The sequence below is a fragment of the Fukomys damarensis genome, unplaced genomic scaffold (genome assembly GCF_012274545.1).
Source record: "Fukomys damarensis isolate Sample0158 unplaced genomic scaffold, DMR_v1.0_HiC HiC_scaffold_20, whole genome shotgun sequence".
NCBI classification, from domain to species: domain Eukaryota; kingdom Metazoa; phylum Chordata; class Mammalia; order Rodentia; family Bathyergidae; genus Fukomys; species Fukomys damarensis.
This window is the reverse complement of record NW_022900932.1, coordinates 18,528,559-18,553,683: the sequence shown is the minus strand read 5'-3', so window position 1 is coordinate 18,553,683 and position 25,125 is coordinate 18,528,559. Positions and strand designations below refer to the sequence as shown.

At 38.8% G+C, this 25,125-nt stretch overlaps 1 protein-coding gene and 1 pseudogene across 4 annotated transcripts in view; one reads left to right on the top strand and one right to left on the bottom strand.

Moving 5' to 3' along the window:
- Micu1 (mitochondrial calcium uptake 1) overlaps nt 1-25,125 on the bottom strand; it is a 180,149-nt gene that overhangs the window by 30,839 nt on the left and 124,185 nt on the right. For all 4 annotated transcript variants that reach the window (XM_033766549.1, XM_033766550.1, XM_010606589.2 and 1 more), the window contains one exon: nt 10,944-11,081. In XM_033766549.1, coding sequence (XP_033622440.1) covers nt 10,944-11,081 — 138 coding nt within the window. The remainder of the gene's footprint in view (nt 1-10,943; nt 11,082-25,125) is intronic.
- Nucleotides 1,005-2,527, top strand: LOC104849943 (annotated as a pseudogene).

The following is a 25,125-nucleotide window of genomic DNA, read 5'->3' as shown; positions in this document are numbered from 1 at the left end:
CACTCCAGGATGGCAGGAACGAGGAAACTTTAATACAGACGATCCACAGTTCTTTTTCAGTATGCTCCAAACTGGGTCAAATGTACTTTCTCATTTGACAAAGGAAGAGCTAAAATACTGTCTGTATGATTCTGTCATATGACCCCGTATAATTTTCCCCTTGAGACTTGTATTATTTTAAAAACATTTTTATTATAAATATCATGACCATAGAGAAAGGTACATAAAATATGAATGTACAACTCAACAAACTGTCATAAAGCGAACACCAACAGAATCTCCATTCAGGTAAACGAACAAACTGCTGTCAGCTTCCCAGCGGTTTCCTTCCTTCCCGGAAAGCAAAACCTTTCCCAATAGGAAGTCCCAGTTCCACCCACAGCCCTAGTGATAACCACTATTCTGACTTTTAGGGGTTCACTTCCTCGATTTTTAAAAATTTAAATAGTATAGCTACCAATTTATGCACCCTTAAACAGAAAGTTTAATTTTATAAGTAGAACAATGCAGTATGCATTGTTATATATGGCTTCTGTCTTTAAAATTTGTTCGTGTTTTTGTGTAGGTCTGCACTCATTCATTTTACTGCTATAAAGGATTTTATGTGAATGCTCCACAATTTGTTTATCTATTCTAAACAGGCTATCTCTAGCTTTTGGAAATTATGACGAGTAGTATGTATTTAAGCATTCATTCAAACATTTTATGAAGTATTGTATCTACTATTTTACCAAGGGCCACAATATTGGCAGTAGACTCCGAGTCCTATGTTATCCCCTTTCCCCCTCATTTGAGGTCATTCCCTTGGCCTTGACTTGGAGTGTCCAAGATAATGGACGCTGTGGTATGCTCTTCAGTGTAAGCACTAGGCAGGCTCAATCTTAGAGAGCAGAACACCACAGGGCAGCTGCACCACGTCCCTACTGCCTCCATTGTTCAACAGGCCCAGGCCTGCTTCCCAATGGTGCCTGGTTCCACATTCTGGTGTCACAGCCTCCTTAGAAATGACACTCAGGTCCAGTGAGAGCAAGGCAGAGGCAGCACGTACTTGGTGCTCTCTGACCTCTACCTGGAGCACTTGCTGCACAAGTGCAGCTGGCCAGAGGCTATGTCTCACCACTTCAATACTGTAACTGAGTCTGCAGCCCCAGGCAGCTCTGCCCAGGCCAGGGGGCAGGAGGTGTGGAAAGCGTGTCACACATAGTCTGAGGTCATAGGAGAGCACATGGGAATCACTCTGAAACTAAATAAAAAACAGTCCTGTCCTATGGCCAGTCTTTCCTATGGCCAGAATTCTTCACGTTGGCACGATTGACAGGTAAGTCTCCCTTTCATGGGGGATGATATTCCACAAATCTCAGTGGAAAATGTGTCACACATAGTCTGAGGTCATAGGAGAGCACATGGGAATCACTCTGAAACTAAATAAAAAGCAGTCCTGTCCTATGGCCAGTCTTTCCTATGGCCAGAATTCTTCACGTTGGCACGATTGACAGGTAAGTCTCCCTTTCATGGGGGATGATATTCCAGAAATCAATAATATATGTGACAAATCTCTTAGTGGGTCAGCTGCAGAAGAAACCACAGGAATGATTTCATTAAATCATTCCCAACCAGCAAAGCTGTCTTCCTGCACTTTAGATGTTCATGAGAGCACAGCTTGATTATGATCCTACAAAGGATAGTCTGATCCCTCGTGAGGAGGTGGAACTATTGTCACGGGGGATATTTTTCAGATCATCAACAAGGATGACAGAGACTGGTGGCCGGGACAGTGGAAGGCTCCTCCAAGGAGTCAGCAGATCAATTCCTTCCCCTGAGCTGTAGGAATGACGAGTAGAGAGTATGGCTCAACCTGCTTCAAGTGAAACCCCAAGCTGCAGTCCCTTTGAGGAGAAGACTAAATACAAAGACAAATATATGGCTAAGCACGGCTCAGTTTCTGACCAGTGGGATGTTGTTTCTTATAAGAAAGCTGTTTGGCTTCTTATGTTCAAGAGAAGACCTTGGTGCCGCATGGAACCAGCAGGGTGGGTCGCAGCCACATCAAGAATGTCCTGCTTAGCCACATTCCAGAGAAGTGTGTATACCCTGCCTCACATACAGCACAACTACCAAGGAAGAGTGAGGAGGATGGGACAGAGTGCCACTTCATTTCAACAGAGAAGACAAGGAACTTCTCTTCCATGGAGTGCTTGGAGTTGGGCAGCTACCAGGACAACGCATTTTGCACCAAATTGAAAACAGTGTACCAGATTCATAAGCAGGACAAGACTGCTATCATTGACACTGATCCCCAGATCCCGAAGATTGTCACTTTCATCTTTTCACTGTGTTCACTGCATCTTCTGACCAAGGTGCTCCGATGAAATCCCTGCAGCACAACTGCGAGGCTATCCGCAGCCAGTATGCTCATTACTCTGACCTTTCACTGGTCAATAATAGTGATGAAATCCTTAAACTGCAAGAAGTCTTTGAACAGGCACGCAGCTCTCCACAGTGGGTATACGTCTCCTGGGTTTATTAAACTTGCAGAATGGGACACCTATTATGCACCCCTCTCCTGAATTTGGAGGTCCACTTCCCTTGTTCTAAGACAATCAGAGCTGCTTCAACTAGTTCTGTATCTGCTCTGCAACTGTCCTAAACAGGCCGATAGGATCCAGGCTTCTTACTCAGGCACCTGAAGGGCTGGGTTTGGTTTTCCTGATAGAGTCCTACTGATCTGGATTTCAAAAAGATGTATGGAAATTGGGAGTAAGAAATACAAGTGAAATGCAACTAGTACTAACCAAAACTTATGCACACACTCACACACACATATAAAGAGCAATGGATCCTATCCCTCTGAAGTCTGAGATCCTCCAACTACAGTAGCCATTTTTTTTTCATTTGTCTTTACTGTGGAGAAAACATTTGGAAATTTCTAAAATGCTAAAATGAAACATATGCAATAGTTATCTGCTTCTAGGAAAACTCTCAAAAGAAATAAAAATGTTGCTGTTAAAATGACAAAAAAAGAATATACCACTGGACTAGAAGCACAGGTTCTATGCTCCCACTGCATATTATGGACAGAAACACCGAGACCACTTTACTTTCTCCTCCATCAAATGACATGCAAAGGTGAAAGCAAATGTCTATCAACGGATAAAGGGATAAACAAACTGACACACACTACACCACATACGGACACACTGGAATATCATTCAGCTTTTAAAGGAAGAATTTTTTTTTTTGTGGTACCGGTGATCAAACTTGGGTCCTTGCTCTTGGTGAGGCAGACGGCGGAACCACTGAGCCAAATCTCTGGCCCTAAAGGAAGGATATTTTGATACAAGCTACAACATGGATGGACCTTGACATTACACAAATGAAATCAGCCAGCCACAAAAGGACAAAACACAAAACTGTATAGTTGCATTTATAGAGTGGTCACATTCATAGAGACAAGTAGAATAGTGGTTGCTAGGGAGAAGGAATGGGGAGTTTGGGTTAGTTGGTAATGGATGGTGGTGATGACTACCCAACAATGTAAATATACTCAGTGCCACTGGACTGTACACTTAAATATGGTAAAAGTGGTAACTTTTATATTATATGTATACATACATATATATATATATATTTGTATTTTAACATATACACAATACATGCTAAAGGGTTTTTTTTGGTGTACTGAGATCAAACTTGGGACCTTGTGCTTACAAGGCAGGTAGCAGAACCCTAAGCTAAATCCCTGGCCCTATGCTAAATATTTTTTAAAACTTTTTTTTATTAAAGCACAGATTCCTGTAGGTGTAGGGCCATGGAGGTCTGAATTGTGGAAAGTATTTTTTTGTGTGTGTTTTTCTGAGACAGGGTCTCACTATGTAGTTGAGACTGACCTTGAACTCACTACATAGCCCAGGCTGGTGTCGAACTTACAGCAATCCTCCAGCCTCAGCCTCCTGAGTGCTGGTATTATAGGCATGCGCCACCACACCCGGCTGTAGAAAGTATTTTTGAGGTCTTTTAGTTAACATAAAATCCCTAAAATAGAAAGGACATACTAGAGGGAAGATTTCACACTCTAATATTTTGTGAAACATCAAATACTACAGTGCAAGACCAGATTGCTTATGCTGTGAATTATTTGGGGGGGTTGAGGGAGAACAATCTTGAGCTGAGTGGCTATTCATTTTATGATTTAGAAAAACAGTGGGACACAAATCACTTTCTTACTATTAAATCTAAACATTTAACACTTTGCCTTTATTACATAGATGGAATAAAAAATATCTATTGAGCACTTACTAACTGCTCAGCACCATGCCAAAAGAATAAAATTGCATTGGACAGGGGCCTGATTTTATGGAGCTTATAATTTGAGGAAGAAAAGATGCCAGTCACAAAATTCTTATTTCTTAGTACTTACTTTAGTAAAAAATTCAGAGGGTCATTAAAATAAAGCTAAAGTAAGATTATGTAACCTAAGCTTTGTGGAGGTTAACATGAAAACTGAAAGTATCTGCTCATTGCAAGCTGAGTACAAACTAGAAGACTATAGCTTATATATAACCTATTGGCAGGTGATTTGAACTGAAGACATAGTAGTCAAAAGGAAATTTCCTTCTCCTTAGGCTTGGCATTAAAGGGCTTTTCTTAACCTACAGTGGGGAGGAAGAAAATGGAGAAGTCATCTCCCATGACACACTAGTTACCTTCCTACTTTTGGAAAGATGGGCTTATATAAAACTGGGCTCTAGATGACTCACAAAAGAAGTGGAACAGACACTTCTTTGGCTTGTGTAAAAATGAATTCAACATCAGCAGGACATTAAGCAAACTAATACTTATTCAAAATTAAAATCAGTCAGAACTTTTATAAGAAAATATAAGAAAAATTTCATGATCTTATTTTTAATTTTTTTTCTTTTTGGTGCTGGAGATTGAACCCAGGGCCCTGTGAATGCTAAACACACACACTGCCACTGAACTATACCTCTGCCCCCAAAGTTGTTTGTTTTTGTTCTTTCTAGTGTTGGGAATTAAACAACTCAGGGCCTTGTGCATGCTCCACAAGCGCTGTATAACTGAGCCACACCTCCAGCCCTTTATAACCTTGAATGAGGCATGGGCTCTTAACACACCAAAGGAATAATGCATAAGAGAAAAAACTGATAAACTAGATTTCATCAAAATTTTAAAATCTTATGCTAATCAACAATGATTAAAAAAGATTTGTGCCTGAGGATACAGCTCAGTGGTAGAGTGCTTGCCTAGCATTCGTAAAACCATTTGAGGGCAGGTGTGATAGTGCATGCTTGTGAACCCAGCATTCTAGGAAGCTGAGGCAGGAGAATCACATGTTTGAGCTCAGCCTAGGCAACTTAGTGATTCAGTGAGACTGTGTTCAAAATAAAAACTATAAAGGCCTGGGGATGTAGACCTAGGTTCAATCTCCAGTACCTCTCCCCCCGCAACTGAATACATATTTTATCAAACAAGATAAATGAATAGCTTATAAGTACATGAAATGATGTCCACCACCATAAGTTATTAAGAAATGCAAATTAAAACCCTAATAATACACTACTACACACTTATTGCAATGATTGTAATAAAAATATCAGACAATGATTTTGGTGGGATGTAGAAAAACTAGAATTATCATACAATTCATATGGAAAAGTAAAATGGTATAGCCATTTGGGAAATAGTTTGGCAGCTTCTTAAAAAGTACTTTTTTTTGGTACCAGGGATCGAACTCAGGTCCTTGTGCTTGCAAGGCAGGTGACAGAACCACTGAGCTAAATCCCTGGCCAAAATATAATATATTTGAACAATGGAATACTAGTTACTATTTGGAAATTTAATGTAATAAACTATTAATATAAGTAAGCATCATCATAAACCTTAAAACTTTACGCTGAGTAAAAGAAGCCAGACCAAAAAAGACTATATCATTATATGATTGCATTTATATGAAATGTCCAGAAAAGACAAATTTATAGTCAGAAAGCCTATTTATGGTTGCCAGGGACTAGGGAAGACATGAGGATTAACTGTGAACTAGCATGAGGGAGTGTTTTGGGTGACAGAAATGATCTAAAACTGATGGCTCTGATGACTGCATAACTGGAAATCTACCAAGGAATCATTGAACTGTACGCTTAACATGGATGGTTTTGATGGTATATAAATACTTCACTAAAGCTGTTTTGAAAAGTAAAGTGCAGTTGGAACAGGTGAGAAAAGGGGTAAGGAAAATTTGGCTTCCTCTGGAGTCAGCTGCTAAGCCAGATATCCTGTGCTGACCAGCCACGGATGAGTGCAAATACACTGGAATGGATGATTCCCTGGCTCTTGTCTTTTAAATCGGTCACAGCAAATACATTTACCAGGAGTCAATCCAACTGCCCAAATTTCCTCTATGGTCCAATGAAAAGATACAAAATAGTCTCCTTTCTTCTTCCTTATATAACACTACTCTCACCAATTGTGTTTAATCTGCTTCAATCTGCTTCATAAAGTATCTTCCTGTCACAAACCCTAGGCTTCTCTTCAATTGCTGCCTGCCAGCAGGGGAAGTTACACCATTTCTGTTACTTACATTTGTGCAAATATCTGATCTTCCTGAAACATTTCTTTCTTTCTATCTTCATCTCTCCTTCTCATGAAATGTCAGTGATTTCCCACTGTCAGCCAGATAAACCTCCTTAGTCTAGGATTTAGTCCTCCACCTTCTGCTTCCACAACTTTCCTTTCTAGCTGCCTCCCTAAGAACTTAAGGCTGGAATCTGGTGACACTAGTTTCTTGTTTTACCAAAACTTTGTGTTTATTCAAATCACAGCAAACAAAGATTGGCAATGGTTAGTCAGAAGATTATGGACCATAAAATAAGACCCTCTCTTTGCTCTGGATCCTGGTGCCATCTCTTAAGACAGTATGGGATCTCTGGTAAATAAGGCTCAGAAGAATGTTTTTCACCTGAAAAATGAGGATTCTATTTACCAAGCAGGATTGCTGTATAACTGAGGAGAAGACACATAAAAAGTTTACTACAGAGGTGGCGCACACCTATAATCTCAGAACTCAGGAGGCTGAAGCAGGATGAAAGATATAAATTCGAGGCCAGCCTGGGCTATATATATATAGTGAATTCAAAGCCAGACTGAACTATAAAGTGAGGCCATGTCTCAAAAAATCAAAAAAGTTTAGCATACAGAAAATACTCAGTGGCAGGGAGAAGTTCTTAGTAAGCTAGCAGGCTCATTATTACAGAGCTAGTGGTAATGAACTTATTTTATCAAATGCTACAGTAGACTTTCTCGTCAGGCATGTATAGGGATAAGAAACAGGAAAGGCTGAGGTAAATAAAACTGGGGAGCCTTTAAGAAACACAGGCTTGTACCTACATACTGAGTTTCTGACTGGATGGTTTTAAGAAGGTACTGGCAACTATATTTCTCAACAATTCCCCAAGTGCTCCTAATGTTGAGAAGCACTACTTTAGAGAAATAATATGATTAGGAGAAATATAGCATTATGAGAAGGAAAGGACCTGCAAAACGAATCCTTGCTTTATAGTCTGCTAGTGGTGGCAAACCTATGGCACATATGACTCAGCAGGCTGTTTGTATCATTGAAAGCTCTAAAAGGTTCGCCATCACTGATCTAGACTCCAGGTGGGCCATTAATTTCTCTTTCCCAGTATCTACATGCCCAAAGACACACTGATTTCTAACAAGGCTGGTGCAAAGACAGGAGGGGAAAAATGGCTATGAAGCATTGTGTGGTCATTAAGTTACATGCAAATATTTATTTAATGCCACCACTAGGACCTTCAATCTTTTGGATCTGTTTTGATATTTTGACACAGAAACTTAATTAATGGTAGCCAAATAAAAACTTACATCTTCATGTTAACAAGTCCGAAGTGGAATAAAAGAAGCAATTAGAAAGCAGATGGTGGTTCCCCTTTAATGCAAAATGGTCCTAGAGAGATGGACTGGTAACCTCAGGAACAAAGGCCCTTCATTAACTCTCATTTTAGTTAACTGCTATTCTCACAACTATTTGATCAACACCAGAGGACAATCAATCTTAATCTCCTTGCTGACACAGGCTAGAAATTCGGGCCCAAAGTAATTTAGCACCCGAGATTTTCCTCATCTGCCAAAATTTGTCTCCTTTAACTTCAGAGCTCTTTTGCAAGATCTTTCGATCCTGAATTAACTCCTGACGGAGCTAAACACTTTATTCACTTCAGGGTGATGTATCCAACACCAAATTTATTGTTTTTAAATATAAATTTATAATAAAATGTGAGCTAGGCTTCATGATAATTATCCTAAGGTCAAATCAATGTCTGGACCAACTTTTAAAAATAAGTCTGATCAAAAGGAAGGAGTGTTTTCTACTGCAAACACCATGCTTCCAGCAAAGGGGCTAAAAAAAAAAAAATAAAGAAAATCCACACCTGTAATCGATTTTCTGAAGTTACAATTTCCAGCAGACATAAGCCAAGCACTGGTAGTGTAGAAGTGCTCTGTGGGAGAGAAATACTTCTCCCTTTCACTTTCCATTATGACAAGTTTCCCTTAGGGCCAAGAGAATACCTGCTGCGAGAAAGGCTGCATCTCTCAGAGCCCCACTCTGTCCTCAGCTGCAGTCCACAGCTGGCTCAGAAGTCCTTTCAGCCTTTTCACATGCAAGACAAGGAGGAAAAAGTGGCTGAGAAGTACTCTCCCCCAACTTGGGGCAATGCTATTCATACAAGATTTATTGCACAAAGTCTGAGAAAAGTGGGACAAAAACTAGCTAGCCTATTTCTTCTGCTCAGTTATTTATTTTTAAAATTTTTGTCTCAGTCTTTTTTCCCCCAATTTTTATTATTTTCCTCTTTCCTTCATTGAGGTTTTAGGAGGCTTGAGGGTTTTTTCTCCCTTTTTGAACTTTTTTCTCTTTTGGTTTCTGTGATTGTTAACTGATTATGTCAATTTGAGTAATAAACACTCAACTAAGTTGGATTTCTGCTCAGCTATTGAGTCCTTAAAGGTAGAATGGTCATTATGGTGAGCAACTAGGACAAACTTCTCTGTTCCTGAGGCCATAAAGTTGATCTGTCTATAATGACCATGGAAAGTTTTGGATCAGGACCTCAACTCAAATCTTCTAAGAAGCTTCATGTCTACTATACCACACTACCATGTTGGTCACACTGGTCATGGCTAAATGCTAATCACTGATCACTATCCAATGGATACTGGATACTGGTACTGGGCTGGGGAATACAAAGATCGGCGCTCTACGTTAGCCTAAGCACTGCTCTGTGTGTGTGTGTGTGTGTGTGTGTGTGTGTGCATGCATGGATGTGTGATCTTTTAGAGGCCTGATCTTTTAATTGGTCTTTCAGTTTGTTCATTCTAGCCACTGGCAAAAACCCCAACATTAGGGCTGGGGCTCAGTGGTTCTGCCGCCTGCCTCGCAAGCACAAGGACCGGAGTTTGATCCCCTGTACCAAAAAACAAAACAAAACAAAACAAATCACCTCAATACTGGCTCAGTTCTACCATCTTCCCTTTTCTCTTCCTGAACCAGCTCATAAGACTACATCATCCCTTCAAGTTTTCAAAGACATTACATGTCTTTGAGCCTCTATGCTTGGTCCTTTCTACACTCTTTTCCACAAGGCTTCTAGGGTTATTTCTTGAAACCTATGTACAACCACATCATTTCATTGTTCAACCCGTTAGTAGCTTCTTGCTGCGCACTGCTTCCAGGCCTAGTGTGTGTTTCTGACCTATCTCAGGCCATCCTCCTCCTTGCTTAGTAAGCTCGGACCACACCAGCTCCCTTTCAGTTCCTCACACATGCCAGCTTTGTTTTTCCTGCCAATGGTTTGTATCTCCACCTTCCCTTCCCAAATTCATGTGTTGCAGCCCTGTGTGGCTATCTTTGGAGATGGAGCCGCAAAGGAAATAAGATTAAACGAGGCCACAGAGGTGGGCCCTAACGCGACAGGGTTAGAGTCCTTCAAAGAAAAAACACGGAAGAACTCCCTCTCTTTTTCTGTGTGTACACGGAAGCTCATGTGAGCTTCTATAACTGTCAGAAAATACATTTCTGTTGTTGAAACCACTCAGTCTATGGTATTTGTTATAGCAGCCAGATTAGACAAGTGTATAGCCTCAGAGTTTTGCATATGCAATACTGCTAAGGCCTTTTTTCCTTCTGCTTCTTTCTCTCCTTCCTTCTCACCAAACATGCCTTTCAATAAGACCACTGCAGCAAAACCATTCTCCCAAAGGTCACCAATTACTTCCATTTCCCCCAAACCAACAGATGTTTTAATCTTTATCTTACTGGACCCTCCGTGTCAAATGTGACACTAGAACCCTCAGTTCCTGAATCCTCTTTCCTGGCTTTGATTTCACTACTCTCTCTAGGTATCTTTCACTGGCTCTTCTAGATTTCCTTCCTTAGCTGCCTAAATGTTAGTGTTCCACTGGGTTCTTTCCTTACCCACATCTTTGTTTCTTCTTCTGTATAATATCCAGCTTGGGAAATCTCTTTCATTCTCATGGTTTTGAGTCTAACAGTGCACTGATAAATACCCAGCTGCTTACTGATTATACACTTGAACAGTTACCTAGTATCTTAAATACCAGACATCCACAACTGCAACTCTTTACGTTCCTATCCAAATTAGTCTTTGAAATTCTTAATCTCAGTGCACGCATGGTGCCTTACCTTTCCTGAACAAGAAGTCTGGGATGACTGGATTCTCTTCTCTTTCTTGCCCACTGTTCACTATTCTCTTTCTTTGCATCTCAAGTGTATGGATGAATTAGTTATATTCCTTAGTTCATGATACTCTCCTGTTACTAGTCTGGCGCCTTTGCAATAACCAGCTGTTCCTACAGTTTCTTTTCTTCCTCCAGCCAAAGCGACCTACCTTTCCATCTTTGAAGTGCTTCTTGAGTTGCTTCTGCATGGCGGTCAGCTTCTTGGACTGCACCCCACTGTAAGCCAGCAGCATACCACCAAACTGCCTCTCAGTTATCCTTCCATCCATAGGGTCGTGGCGTTCAAACTGGGAGGGAAACACAGACAACACTCTTGGAATCAGTGGAAACTATTTTGACATGAATCAACTGTGTTAGATGGCAAAACATAGCTGATGGCTGGGACTGTATTTCTGAGATACAATTTTCAGCAAGAAGTAAAAAAACTACAAAGAAACAGAGATCTGGGCTCAAACTTGCAATCCTCTTGCCTGGAGGCAACTCGTCTCAGCTTCCCAGACTGCTGGGATCAGAGAGGCACTCACTCCTATACACAGCTATTAGTTCTACTTTGCAGATGAGAAAACTGAAGAAATATGCAGCTACATGTGGCAGAGCTGGGATTCAAACTTGGCCCTGTGTGGGTCCAAAAACTCTCAACATCACAGTTTCTTGCTTTTAAGCAGTAGTACACATGAAACCTGGATTTTTTTGGAGTCAGGATCTTGCTTTGTAGTGCAGGCTGGCCTTGAACTCACCATATAGCTCAGCCTGGCCTCAAACCTGTTGCGATCCTCCTGCCTCATCCTCCTAAGTGCCAGGTTTGCACTATGCTGTTTTGGATAAATTAATACAGCCATGGGGCTTCTAAGTCACATTTAAGTGAGAAGTGAAATTATTTCCAATGAAATCAACATCATCAATATTTAAGTGAAAGCCTCTTTTTCAACTCAACTACTCAATATTTCATGTATGTCAAACCCTCACTTCTTTAGAGCTGATTAATCTTTGACAATACCAAAAGTTTTCAGGATTCAATGTTAGTTTGATTTATGGCTTAATTTGCTATCCTGAAACAAATAGCTGACAAAATTTTGCAAATGAGCATACTTTTTGCAGAGTTTAAAATACATTTTCAGTGAAATCTGACACCTGGACAAAAGTTGCAGTTGCACACAGTTTAGCCAGGGGCTTCTCTTGAAACAAAGCCACGGACCAGGCTCTCCAGGTCAGCCTTTAAGGACTGTTCCCTCCTTAGCTGAAGGATTTCACAGCTATGGGATAACCCTGGATGTTTGCACTGGATGAGTTTTCAGCTCTATCTCATTAGATCTGAGGCTGAAAGTCTTCTTGTTCACAACACTGGCAGCAGCCACAACTTGCTCAAGGCTTATGAAGGCCTTAATTCTCTTTTCTCTATAGGGACAAAGCTTCTCCTCTGGTATGTATCCAAGGCAGTAAAGACAGTTTTTAGTGGAGAGCCCCACCAAGTAACAGGAGCAATGTTCAAGCTGGCATTTTCACTACTGTTCTCTGAAAACTCAGACTTAGCTTTTGGTAATGGGTCCTATTTTTATTATTTTTAAATAGTCTGGAGCTGAAAGGGCATAAAAGTTTTAAAATTCGGCTCATCTGTGTAGTATGGCGCACTCCAAAGTTTATTAGTTCAGCTCTGAAATTTGATTTGGAGTAGCAACTCTCCAGTTAGGTTTGCAGTCTTTTGAGGCAAGACTGCTTTATTTCTAAGGTTTTGTTCTGTGTTTTGGCAGTGTTGGAGACTGAACACAGCCGTGTGTGTACATGACAGACAAGTGCTCTATCACTGAGCTATGTGTCCTGCCAATTCCTGAGGTCTCAAACATGTCTAGAGGGGGTCAGAGAGACCTGCTTTTCTTTGCACACACAACTGCTAATGGAAACAGTATGAACTAAATGTCCCACTGATTTAGAGTTTTCAACTCAAGACTGTCTATGCTAAGGCTAAAGAGTTTTGAGAGCAGCTATCCCAAGCACCTTCATTAGGGTTAAAATTTCGAGGGCAAGCTGGGCATGGTGGAGCACGCCTGTAATCCCAGCACTCGGGAGACTGAGGCAGGAGGATCGCTGTGAGTTCGAGACCAGCCTGGGCTACATAGCGAGCTCCAGGTCAGTCTCAACTACATAGTGAGACCCTGTCTCAAAAAACAAAACAAAACAAAATTTCAAGGGCAGTAGCTAGACCTTCCATAGAGGTGGGGGTCAAGTGTGCATCTTAAGCCTTGACAACCCTGTGAGCACTCTCCCAGAGTGTCTTGTGCATGCACTCAAGCCCCAAGGTTGGGGAGGGCCTTTGGCAAAGACTCGAGTTATTACAAAACTACTGGAAGCAATTTGAATCACTGGCTTACATTTTATTAACCAAATGTATGTTGCACTTACACTGGAATCTCTCAGGTTCCACTTCAATGACAACAAAGAAACTCTATTCTATTTGATCCTGTGGTACAGAATGTGTGCATCCCAGCATGGCACATGCCATCTGTGTCATTTTTGTGTGTTTAGTAGGAAAGCTGACCAGCCTAGCACTTTCCTTTCCGCAGCCATTGCTGTGTTCTCAACTGGATGCAAGCTGTTGACTCCCTGTGGGGGTCCCCAGGGGGCTGCAGAGCAGGCAAAGAAGGGCCAGGAAAGAGGAGCCAAAAAACAGTCTGCAAGGTTTTTCTTGGCTTTCTATTCATATTTGCCTCTCACTCCCACCCCTGCCCCTGGTTGAGAGAAGGGATAGCCTTTTGGAAGGACAGATGGTCTACATATATCTGTATGAAATGATTTGAGGAAGCCAGGAAGCCAGGAGGAGGAAAAAACATGCATTATGAACAAAGGCCAAAATGAAGGTTAAAAAAATAGTAAAAAGAAAATGACATCAGTATCTGCAAGTGGGTTCTCATTTATTAAAGACTTTTGGGATTAATATGTTTCAACAAATGTAAACTTCAGTCTTGTTCTGTTTCACATAATCACTTTTCAGTGATACATGATTCATATAACTCACCTTTCAGACTATCTCTCAGAGTAGATCCTCCCATTATATAAATATTTTGGAAAGATACATTTCTTGATTGGCTATTTCTAGTTTCTAAACTGCCTGATAAGAGATTGCATAGTGATCTCAAGTCACTGAGCTGAGCACATCTATGTTTTCCAGTATGACAGAGGTGGTTTTTGAAATCTTAACTATGTCACTGTTGCTTCTGTCAGGAATCTCCTATCATGCCCACCAAAAGGAAAACCAGTTACAGGCAATGTTCTCTACTGTAAAGTTGCTTCCACTGAACATGACATACATATTTCATAATTTGAACTGAAATCTGTGTTTCTGCAATTCGATGAGGACACTGAAAAGCTCTATGGGCAGATTACAGGAACCTGAATTGTCTTGATCTTTAAATATGAGGCATCTTCACTGGCAACACTAATCTGATTGTCTTTTGGTGAGGTAAGGAAGAAGGCCTACAGTTTGGAATGGAGAGGCCAAAACAATCCATTAGAGACTTGAACCATGAAATTATACAAGATCAAACTGAAATGCTAGACTTTTTATTGTTCCATTTTTTTCCCCTTGGTGGTGCTGGCGCTAGAATTCAGGATCTTGCATGACAGGCAAGCACACTACCACTGCTCTCCATCCTAATTGACTTTTCTACTTCAAATCTAACTGTCACTTCCATTTTAAAATTGTTTTAGCCAGGCACATACCTGTAATCCTAGCTAGCTAAGAGACTGACCCAGGAGAATCAAGTGTTTGAGTCCAGCCTGGGTATCATAGTAGGCAACTGCCTCAAGTAAAAAATAAAAGTTCAGGCTGGTGACCAAATCAAGTCAATTGACTTTTAGTCTGACAACCCCACACAGGAAGATAATAAAACTGAATTTATTACAGGATAACAAAAATCAGAATATATTTGCCTAAGAGTGGAAAAATTATTTTAGATCTCTCTTGAACAAAGAGTTTCAAGGCTTGATAAGTTTTAGTTTCATTCCTCATAAAGTAATATACTGAAGTGATTAACAATATGTATTTTAAAATCAGCAAGATCTAGGTCCATATACTAAATCTATACTTAGTGGCTGTGGCTTCAGGCAAGAGGCTTATCCCCTTTATGGATTCAAAATCCCCTTACCCAAAAATGGGCATAATATTTGTGATCTCAATGTACTGTTGTATGGATGAGAATATATGTAAAGAATTCAGCAGAGTCTGGTGTCTAGTTAGCACTCAATAAGTGTAGTAATTAATATTTTGCTTTGCATCTATTTTTATTACCATGGTATCACTTCCTAGGAAGGTATAGAGCCTCCACTGATTATTCTGTTCACAGTGACTATTAAGTTCAATTACTACTTTTCATAATTGTTTTTGCCCAGTCTTTGTTTACAGAATACCATCTGCACATATGAAGAGCAGAAAAAGTAAATGCAAAAATCTTATTTATTATTCAACACATGCATGAGAACATGATCAAACTACTTAGAGCTGGCTGAAGCAGAACACCAACTTAAATCCTGTATCCTTGCCGTGATTACCAGAGGAAACAGCAAAACGGAGTGCATTAATGAGCAATCACAGACAAAAACACCACAGTAACTCATGACACCTGTGTCCTATTGCTGGGACGATTTCCTACTTGAGGCAATGAATACCTCTACATTTACCCCTTTATAATATATGATAACGATTTCTATAAGGATCGTCTTGCTAATACCATTTTTAATGGTTAATAATGTATCTGAGTGCTTACTTCTTGACAGGTACTGTCCTAGGAATTTATCTTCTATTATTCTCACAACCTTATATAACAGATGCTGTTTTTATTCTATTTTACAATCAAGGAAAAATAAGCAGAGTAATTAAACAATTTGCCACCCAGTTAATGTGGGAGAAATTTCCCTTGTTCTCAGCAACAAAATAGCTGATTTGGTCTTATTTATTTATTTGGTACTGGGGATCAAACTCAGGTCCTTGCACTTGCAAGGTAGGCATCAGAACCACTCAGCTAAATCCCCGGCCTTGATTTGGTCTTATTTTAAAGGTATAATGGATCATGTTTTTCTTTTTATCCTACTTATCAGAAAGCTCAGAGTTAAGTTTGTTGTCCACCTCTACCAATAACTGGAGACTCTATGACTTCTTTTTCTTTTTGGTACTGGGGATTGAACTCAGGACCTTGTGCTTGCAAGGCAGGTGGCAGCACCACTGGCTAAATCCCCAGCCCCCTATAACTTTTTTCATACTAACTTTAATTCTAGTTTTCTCTTTTTCCTCCTTTTAAGTTGGTTTATTTTTTCTTGCTTTTATAAATGGTACCCTACTGGATTTGTTCTTCTGTGATTTGCTTTACTCAATCAATATTATATTTTTTGGATTCATTCATGTTGACATATTTAGCTATGCTTCTGTTTCTATTGTTTTTAGATATAGTACTGTTAAAAAATAAATATATGTTGATTTAGAAAAAAAAAGAAAAAGAAAGCAGAACTGATTATTAGTTTCCCTATTAAATGAACTTCTGAGTTACTGTCATCTTTTTTGCTATTATAAAAATGTTGTTATGAATATTATTTTTCTTTAAAAAATTTTTTTTCTTGATGGTTCTGGGAATTAAAAACAGCTTTCACACATGCTAAGCACATGCTCTACCACTGAGCTACACCCCCAGCCAGTTAAGTACATTCTTGTATAAGTGTCTTGGAGAAAAAGGAACAAGAGCTGAGTCTAGACTATGAATTTAGGAGTGGAACGGTTATTTTTTTAAGGTAATAGTTATTTTCCCAAACACTTTGATCCTTTTTTATGTTTGTTTGTTTGTTTTTAGTATTGGGGATCAAGCTCAGGACCTTGCGCTTGAGAGGCAGGCGGTGGAACCACTGAGCGAAATCCCCAGCCCTCAATCCCTTTTTATGGGGGAGTGCTGGGATTGAACTCAGGGCCTTGTGCATACTAGGTAATCACTTTACCACTGAGCCATGCCCCAGCCCTACTTCAATACTTTTATCAGCTATGATTAAGAGATGCTTCACATCTCCACCAGCCCTTGCTATTGTCACATTTAATTGTTTGCTGATCTCCTGGGTGTAAATATGGTAGATATAAACTCTGTAGTGCTCTTAATATATTTTGAAAAATTAATTTCTCTATCAATTTACAATCCCACTAGTAATATGAAAATACGTATTTCTTAGGAACCTCAACAACATCAAATATAGCAAAAAGAGCTTTACTAAAGAAAAAATGGTAACTCATTTTAATATTTCATGACTGGGTTGATCTGTATTCTAGCATTTGTATCGATCATTTATATTTTTTCCTTGATGAATTTTTTAATGTCTAGTTAAAAAAATAGGAATGTGGATACTTAACTTAGATTAAAAATATTTGCCTTTTGTTAATATATGTAAGTTGTTTTGCCCAGTTTGTCCACCTTTAAATTTTGTGTAGGAGCTGAACACGGTGGTGCACACCTATAATCTCAGCACTTGGGAGGCTGAGGTAGGAGGTTTACTGAGTTTGAGGCCATCCTGGGCTACACAGTGAGTTCAAGGCCAGCCTAAACTACATAGCTAGACCCTGTCTCAAAAAAAATTGCTCTAGGGCTGGGGATCTGGCTCAGTGATTCTGCTGCCTGCCTCACAAGTTCAAGGGCCTGACTTTGAGCCCCTGTACCGAAAAAAACATTGTTTTGTTTAAATCTGTTCTATGTACAGAAGCTTTAAATCTTTACTAACGTCAAATGTACAAATTTTTTTTCACTGGTTTGTATTTAAGAATTGTTTCTTGCTCACATAAAAGTTAATTAAATAGGGACCTAAAGTTCCTATATTTTATTAATTATTTTTGGGGTTTAAAAATTAATTTTATTGGTTTCATTTCATTTTAATGATAACATTCATCATAGGGAATTTGTACCTGTACATAATATATCTTTGTCTTTTTTTTTTTGTACCAGAGATCAAACTTAGGTCCTTATGCTTTGAGGCAGGAGGCAGAACCACTAAGCTAAATTCCTGGCCCTGTCTTTTTATTTTTTTTTCTGTACCAGGAATCGAATTTGGGACCTTGCTCTTGCGAGGCAGGCATTGGAACGACTGAGCCAAAACCCAGTCCCGCAATATACTTAATCCTTCTTTTCTCCCATTTTCCTACCCTCCCTTCAATCTCATTCCTTCCTATGATGCACGGCTTTGTTTTCATTTTTTTCCTATTCTTTTCCCTTCCGCCCTTTCTCCCTCCCCTCTTCCTAGTTCCCTTTCCTATTTGAATGTTTTCTTCCTATTTCACAATATCTATTATAAATTTTGGTCCTTATTACCCTTTCAGTTTCTCACACCAGAGAAAAAAGGGCTACTTAAACATCTGGATCGGGTTCATTTAAAGGCAGGGGATTTAGCTCAGTTGTGCAGCTGCCTGCCTTGCAAGCACAAGGTCCTGAGTTTGATCCCTGGTACAAAAAAAGAAAAAAAAGAAAAGAAAATATGGTTTCAAAGTGCATCTATTTATCTAGAAATGTCTCAAGTTTATCCTTCTTTATAGCTGAGTACTTAACTATATATGATGGGCATTTGGGCCATTCCCAAGATTTAGCTAGTACAAACTGTGATGCTAAAAACATGGGTGTGCATATATTGCTGTGATAATGATGTTTTTAATTCTTTCAGGAAGACACCAAGAAGGTGAACAGCTGGGTCAAATGGAATCTCTAGTTTTAGTTTTTTGAGGAATTTCCACAGTGGGTGTACCAGTCTACACTCTTTTGGGGTGTTTTGTTTGCTTTTTGGTACCGGGGATTGAACTTGGGTCCATGTGCTTGCGAGGCAGGCAGTGGAATCACTGAGCTAAATCCCGAGTCCATTTGGGGTGTTTTTTGAGACAAGGTGTCACTATGTAGTTCAGCTGGGTTTGATCCCAGTACTGGAGAAAAATGAAATGAAATAAAATAAAATAAAATGTGATGGGGCTGTAGCTCAGTATCTAGAGCACCTCTAGTCCATCCACATGTATTGGAGTTTAAACTAGAATGGGGATGGATCATTTAAACCTAATTAAATTCCCCCATTGAGAGAATAATCTCAGGTAAATCCAGTCCAGCTAGCTTCTTTCATCTCTGTTTAAATGTGTAGAGTTATGAAAAAAATTAAGAAAAAAAATCAGTTCAATTCCAGACAAAAGACCTCAAAAGGCTATTATTCTTATTCAGAAAATTTCCCTAAATTGTTAAGAAATAATCTATATTTTATCATTTACAACTAACACTTATACGCCACTTATATATGCCAGATCCTATTCAAAGTGCAGTGGTACCTTGATTCACGAACTTGATTTCCCCACGATTCCGGATGCAAACTGAGTTGGATGAAAACCGAATCAAACTCAATGGTTAGGTTTAATCTTGTCCTTATAGGGAAATTTAATTTGGTTCTTGTCCAGTTTGGTTTGTGGCCAGAATTGTGATGAGAAATCAGTTCATGAACCAAGGCACCAGTGTGGTTTCTATATACTAATTTACGCAGCAATGAGTTAACATATTTAAATTATATAAAATCTATTATATTTCCTTTAGAACTTGATCAACAAGAAGCTTTAAAGTGACAAAATTATTATTTAATATCCCAACCAATCTATTAAGTTAATGTTTCCACATGAAACTACTAAAAATTTCAAGCTATTTTTCCTTCAAGATAACTCTTCTTTTTTGTTCTTTTATTGAGTTATTAGTACATTTTAGGTATACAGTACAATTACATTCATTATTGGGATCTTGTACCTTTACATGACAGGTCTTGGTTCTCATTTTTTCCCCTTGTCCCTAGATCTTATTATACACAATTCCTGCTTTCAGTTACATGAAAAAGCTTTAGTATTGCATTATATACTCCTCTGAGATTTGAGAGGTCCAACATTATTCATAAGTGAAGGATGCTTTCCTCTTCATGTGAAATCACAAGAGTTTTGGAAACAGAGACTGTTGGGAAAATAGTATAAAAGGTGCAATTTTAGGCAGGAAGACCAGAGGACTAATTGCAATAGGAAAGCAAGCCATTATTTTCTTTTCCCTGAATGTCAGTTTGCTTTCCTCTGGCTCCATCATTTCTGCAGAGTGCTTGGGATCTACAGTCTAGGTGAACATACAATAAATTCCCACACTCTATTTATCCTAGCAGTGCTGACAGCTTGTAAACAACATTCATAACAGAGTTGGAGATTTATCTTATTACTCAATATCTAATAACTCCTATACCAGGCTTGATGAGCTCATGTCACTTAAACGTATGGCAAACTGTGCAAGGCAGTGGCTGATGTAAAACTGTTAAGAAATGATGATGATGATGATGATCATAATGATACAGAATTTATGTCAGGCTTGGTGATTCCTTATCGATCTCTTCCTCATCATAGTGGGTGACTGACTAAAGAAAAATAAGAAAAAAAAAAGTGAAAAAAAGCTAAGTCAAATACCTTTATTTATTTATTTTTATTTATTTTTGAGACAGGGTCTTGATCTGTAATTCAGGATGACCTTGAACTCAAGGGCAATCCTCCTGCCTCAGCCTCCAGAGTGCTGGGATTACAGGTTTGTGCTACTATACCCAGCTAGGTCAAATAGCTTCAAAGAGCAATCTTGGAGACAGAAGTAAATGTCTCAACCTGTCAACACTATTGATAGAGTGTGAAAATTCTCTAAGTCTAAATATAAAAAAGATGATTAGAATATCAAGGCCTATCTAATAGAAGCAAGGAGGGTGGGGTCGGGGATTTAGCTCAGTGGTTCCACTGCCTGCCTCACAAGCACGAGGTCCAGAGTTCAATCCTTGGTACCAGAAAAAAAAAAAAAAAAAAAAAAAAAAAAAAAGCAAGGAGGATGGACATGTGTACATTTCTAGTGGGCAACAGCATGGTGCAGATTAGCCGACTCAACAGAACACAGAAACTACCCAAGCTGTGCTGATCATGAGCCTAATGCTTTTTCATAGCAACAAAATATAAATTTAAAAGCCTCTTATAGCAAGGAGAATCTAATCAATTTTAGACTGTCTGTGTTCCGAAGGAGGCTTTCATTAGCTGTGACAGGACTTGGAATAATTTGTAGCTCTAGACCAAGACTTGTTTTATGCTAAGCACTTAGGTCATTTTCTTTATGTCATTTTTCCTGTCTAGAGTGTTGTCCCTACTTGTATAAACCTTGTCCTCTGAACTTCACTCTTTCTTCATGGCTCTATTCATGATTTCAAAACATATTCAACATTCTCAAGTCTCCTGAGCTCTTACAGTAGGTAAAGTCTAACTCTGGCACAAAAGTATACTTGTGTTTTCTGTCTGTCTGTCTGTCTTTCTGTCTGTCTGACTGTCTCTCTATGTCTCTCTCTCTCTCTCTGTTTGTGGTACTGGGGATTGAACCCAAGACATTGCGCTAAGCTATATCCAGTTCTTTTTGAGATAGAACCTCACTAAATTTCTCAAGGTGGTCTTGAACGCATGATTCCCCTGCCTCAGCCTTCTGCGATGTGCTGGTATTAAAGGTGTGCATTATCATGCTTAGTTTATGCTTAATTTTTAAAGTATCTTTTTCATACATTATATATATATTTTCATTATATACTTGCTTTTTCATTGGGTTTATTAGTACTTTTTAGGTATATAGTACAGTTACATTCATCACTGGGATCTTGTACTTTTCCATGACAGATCTTGGTTCATTATATACTTCTTCTTCTTTTTTTTTTTTGGTACCAGGGATCAAACTTGGGCCCTTGCGCTTGTGAGGCAGATGTCAGAACCACTGAGCTAAATCCCCAGCCCCTATATACTTCTTCAAGGAACAGTCTATGCCTTGTACATTTTTACTGTATCAAGCAGAGAGCTGAGCTACATAGCATATGCTCAATAAATAATTCTGGCTAAGTCTTTGCCTCATTTGTAAAGTTCTCCTACTAATTCTGTATTTATCATCTAAAAGATGCACATAATATACTTTTCAGCCCACATTCTCAAATACCTAAGGAGAAACTGTGCCATTCTTTAGAACTGCTATTAATTCCCAGCGGGAAAAAAAATCCCAGTTGCTCCTAAAGTTTCAAGAAGATAACTGATGATAGATAGGTCTTTGTGCTATGAAGTACTATTTCCTTTTGCTGAGTCTACTTATATACATTTCACAGAGCACCAGCTTATTGATTCAAATCATCTGACAGTTATATATAAAATTTCTCAATAATATTCAGCTCACATCTAACAAGACTAAAAGAAACAATAAAAACTGTTAAGTATATCAACAAGCATACAGGAGGCTGCAGACAGGATAGGCAATGCCAGAGTTTGCAAGCCAAAACAATTTGTACTCTTGAGTCTGAAACCATGCTGGAATGATACATTAGGTGAGAACAGCAGCATAATACCATTTATGCATTTAAATGAAAACCAAAATATTCATCGATAAAGTCCTCCCTTTTCTGTCACTTGATATTAGAAAACACTACCATGTCATCACTTTATAAAATTCAAGCCATGGTAGGTGTTTGAAAATCATTAGAGTCACATTGTAGTCCATTAGGAAAATGAGAATATTATTATCAAAACACAAAGGGACCCGTTAGCTAAGTAAGAATCTGGAATCAGAATCTATACTCAACTGGCAGGGCTAAGAGTAAAGCCCAGTGGTAGGCTTGCTTATCATGTGTCAAGTCCTGACTGGATCCCCAGAACCAGAAAAAAGAACACAAGGAAGCAAAAGAACAAAAACTGAGCAGTATATTGTATTCAGTGGAAGATACTTGTGGAAGTCCTTTCATTTAACTCTTTATTCATTAAATCTCTAGGTTGGTAACTTCTGGGAAATACTTACAATGTTATATACACTTTCAGCTTTCTGGAAAGATTATATAAAGCCAATACAGTACAATGGCAAGAATACAGGATTTGCAGTCCTACAGACTTGGGTTTGAGTTTTTTCTTTTTCTCAGCCACATACCAACTTCTGAGCAATCTATTGAACCTTTCCAAGCCTGAGTTCCCTCATCTATAATTTTTACTACTGAGATAGGGTCTTGTTAAGTTGACCAGGCACATATTGAACTCATGGGCTCAGGTGATCCTCCTTCCTCAGCCTCTCAAGCAACTGGGACTACAGCCATGTGTCACCAAGCCTGTCACGTTTCTCATTTTTAAAATAGATATAACAATAGTGCTTCCTCTTGGGATTGTTGCATTGTTAGATAACATATGAAATAATTATCCTAATTAATTTTTCCTAAGATGCATTTTTTTAGATTTTAATATCTCTGAAATCAATATGCTTTTTTACAACTGCAGTTGCTTAGGCAGCAGTTATGACACTATTGTCATTATCTATAGTCAAAGCTTGCAGGATGGGCACCACTGACTTGGAAGAAAATCCCAGATAACAGTGGAGAATTCTTTTATGAAATGCTGAATCACCAATGATCCTGATAGCCCAAAGGACAATACTGTGGGGAAAATACAAATCTTAAAGATTCAGAGTCAAAAAGAAATTCAGAAGAGTTGGATTATGAATGCAAAGAAGTTTTAGGCCAACTTGCTTATTTTACTTGTATTTTCTTTTTATGTATGTATAAGAATGACATATAATGAAGATTGAAGCCTAAAAGAGTATTTTAATAGATGTTAGCTAAATATTTTTATTGCAAAGAAAGCACTGTGTTGTTGTTGTTTGTTGTTTGAGATAGGGTCTCACTATAGTTCAGACTGGCCTTGAACTCACTATGTAGTTCAGGCTGGCCTTAAACTCCTAGCAATCCTCCTGCCTCAGCCTCCTGAGCACTGGGATTACAGGAGTGCACCACCACACCCAGCTGCAAAGAAAGAATTCTGTCATGTTTTACTCAACAGAAATTTTTTCTTAATGATAAAACAGGGCAGAAGAATGGGGAAAAAAATAAGAACCAGGATACATCATGTGAAGGTACAAATTCCCAATGATGAATGTGACCATACTGTATACCTAAAATGTACCAATAAACTTATGAATTAAAAAAACCCAAAACCCCAATAAAATGGTTGTTTTTACACATACGAGCTGCACTAAATATTAATTTACATGTCTTGAAATTTTTATCTGTACTGAAAAACTACCATTTGAGGACAGTGTCTATAGGATTATCAAAACATTCTATTTGGTTTCTAGAGCTCAAATCTCAGCTGATCTCACTTCTTGCAATGACTGAATACAATGACTGAATGATTGGCTTAATCTTTTGCTTTTTTGTTTCGTTAGTGCTGGAGATTAAAACCAACCTCAAGCTCCTTGAGAATGCACCACCACGGGGCCACACCCACCCCAGCCTAGACTGTTTTAAATGGAACAGTTATTTAATTCTGACCATTCAGAAAGCTGCTACAGCCGGGGATTTAGCTCAGTGGTTCCACCGGCTGCTTCGCAAATGCAAGGTCTTGAGTTTGATCCCCAGTACCAAAAAAGAGAAAAATGTGATACAGAAAGCCACTGGACAGGCAATGAGCTCTTTTTCACTAGTTATTATGGAATATTTCCATTGGAAAGCAACAATATTTTTAGAACAGAAAATGAAAAGCTAGAGAGTAAAACAATATATAGAAGTTAAAATTCAGATTAAGTTGACTGACAAACTAGAAGCTTGAAATTAAACATATAGATAAGTGAGGCATGTAGGACTCCACAACTAGCCATGATAAAAAAAAAATCTACATCTAGACATATAATATTCAAGATCCCAGAAGCAAAACAGAAGAACAAAATCCTACAAGCAGTTACAGAAAAGAAACAAATCATATGCAAAGGAAAGCCCATCAGAATCACAGCAGACTTTTCCAACACAAACCCTCAATTCCAACACACCCTCAAATCAAGGACAACCTGGAGTGAAGTATTTCAAACCCTAAAAGAAACAACCTCCAACCTAGACTGTTGTATCCAGCAAAATTTATCTTTCAAAATCTATGAGGAAATAAGATACTTCTATGACAAAGAACATCTGAAAAACTTCATGAATACCAAGCCAACACTACAAACAGTTCTAAATAATATCCTGGAAAAAGAAAATGAGGGTCACAACTCCATGAGGCCCGACAGCGAAGCTATCAGGCAAGGCAAGAAATTAAAGGGAAAGGGGGAAAAATAAAAAATAAAAGAGCCAACAACAGTAAAATATGACAAAGATGAGACAATACGTATCAATTAAAACCATCAATGTTAATGGCCTCAATTCACCAATAAAAAGAAAGAGACTGGCAGATTGGATTAAGAAGCAAAATCCAACAATATGCTATATACAAGAAACACACTTAGCCGGGCATGGTGGCGCATG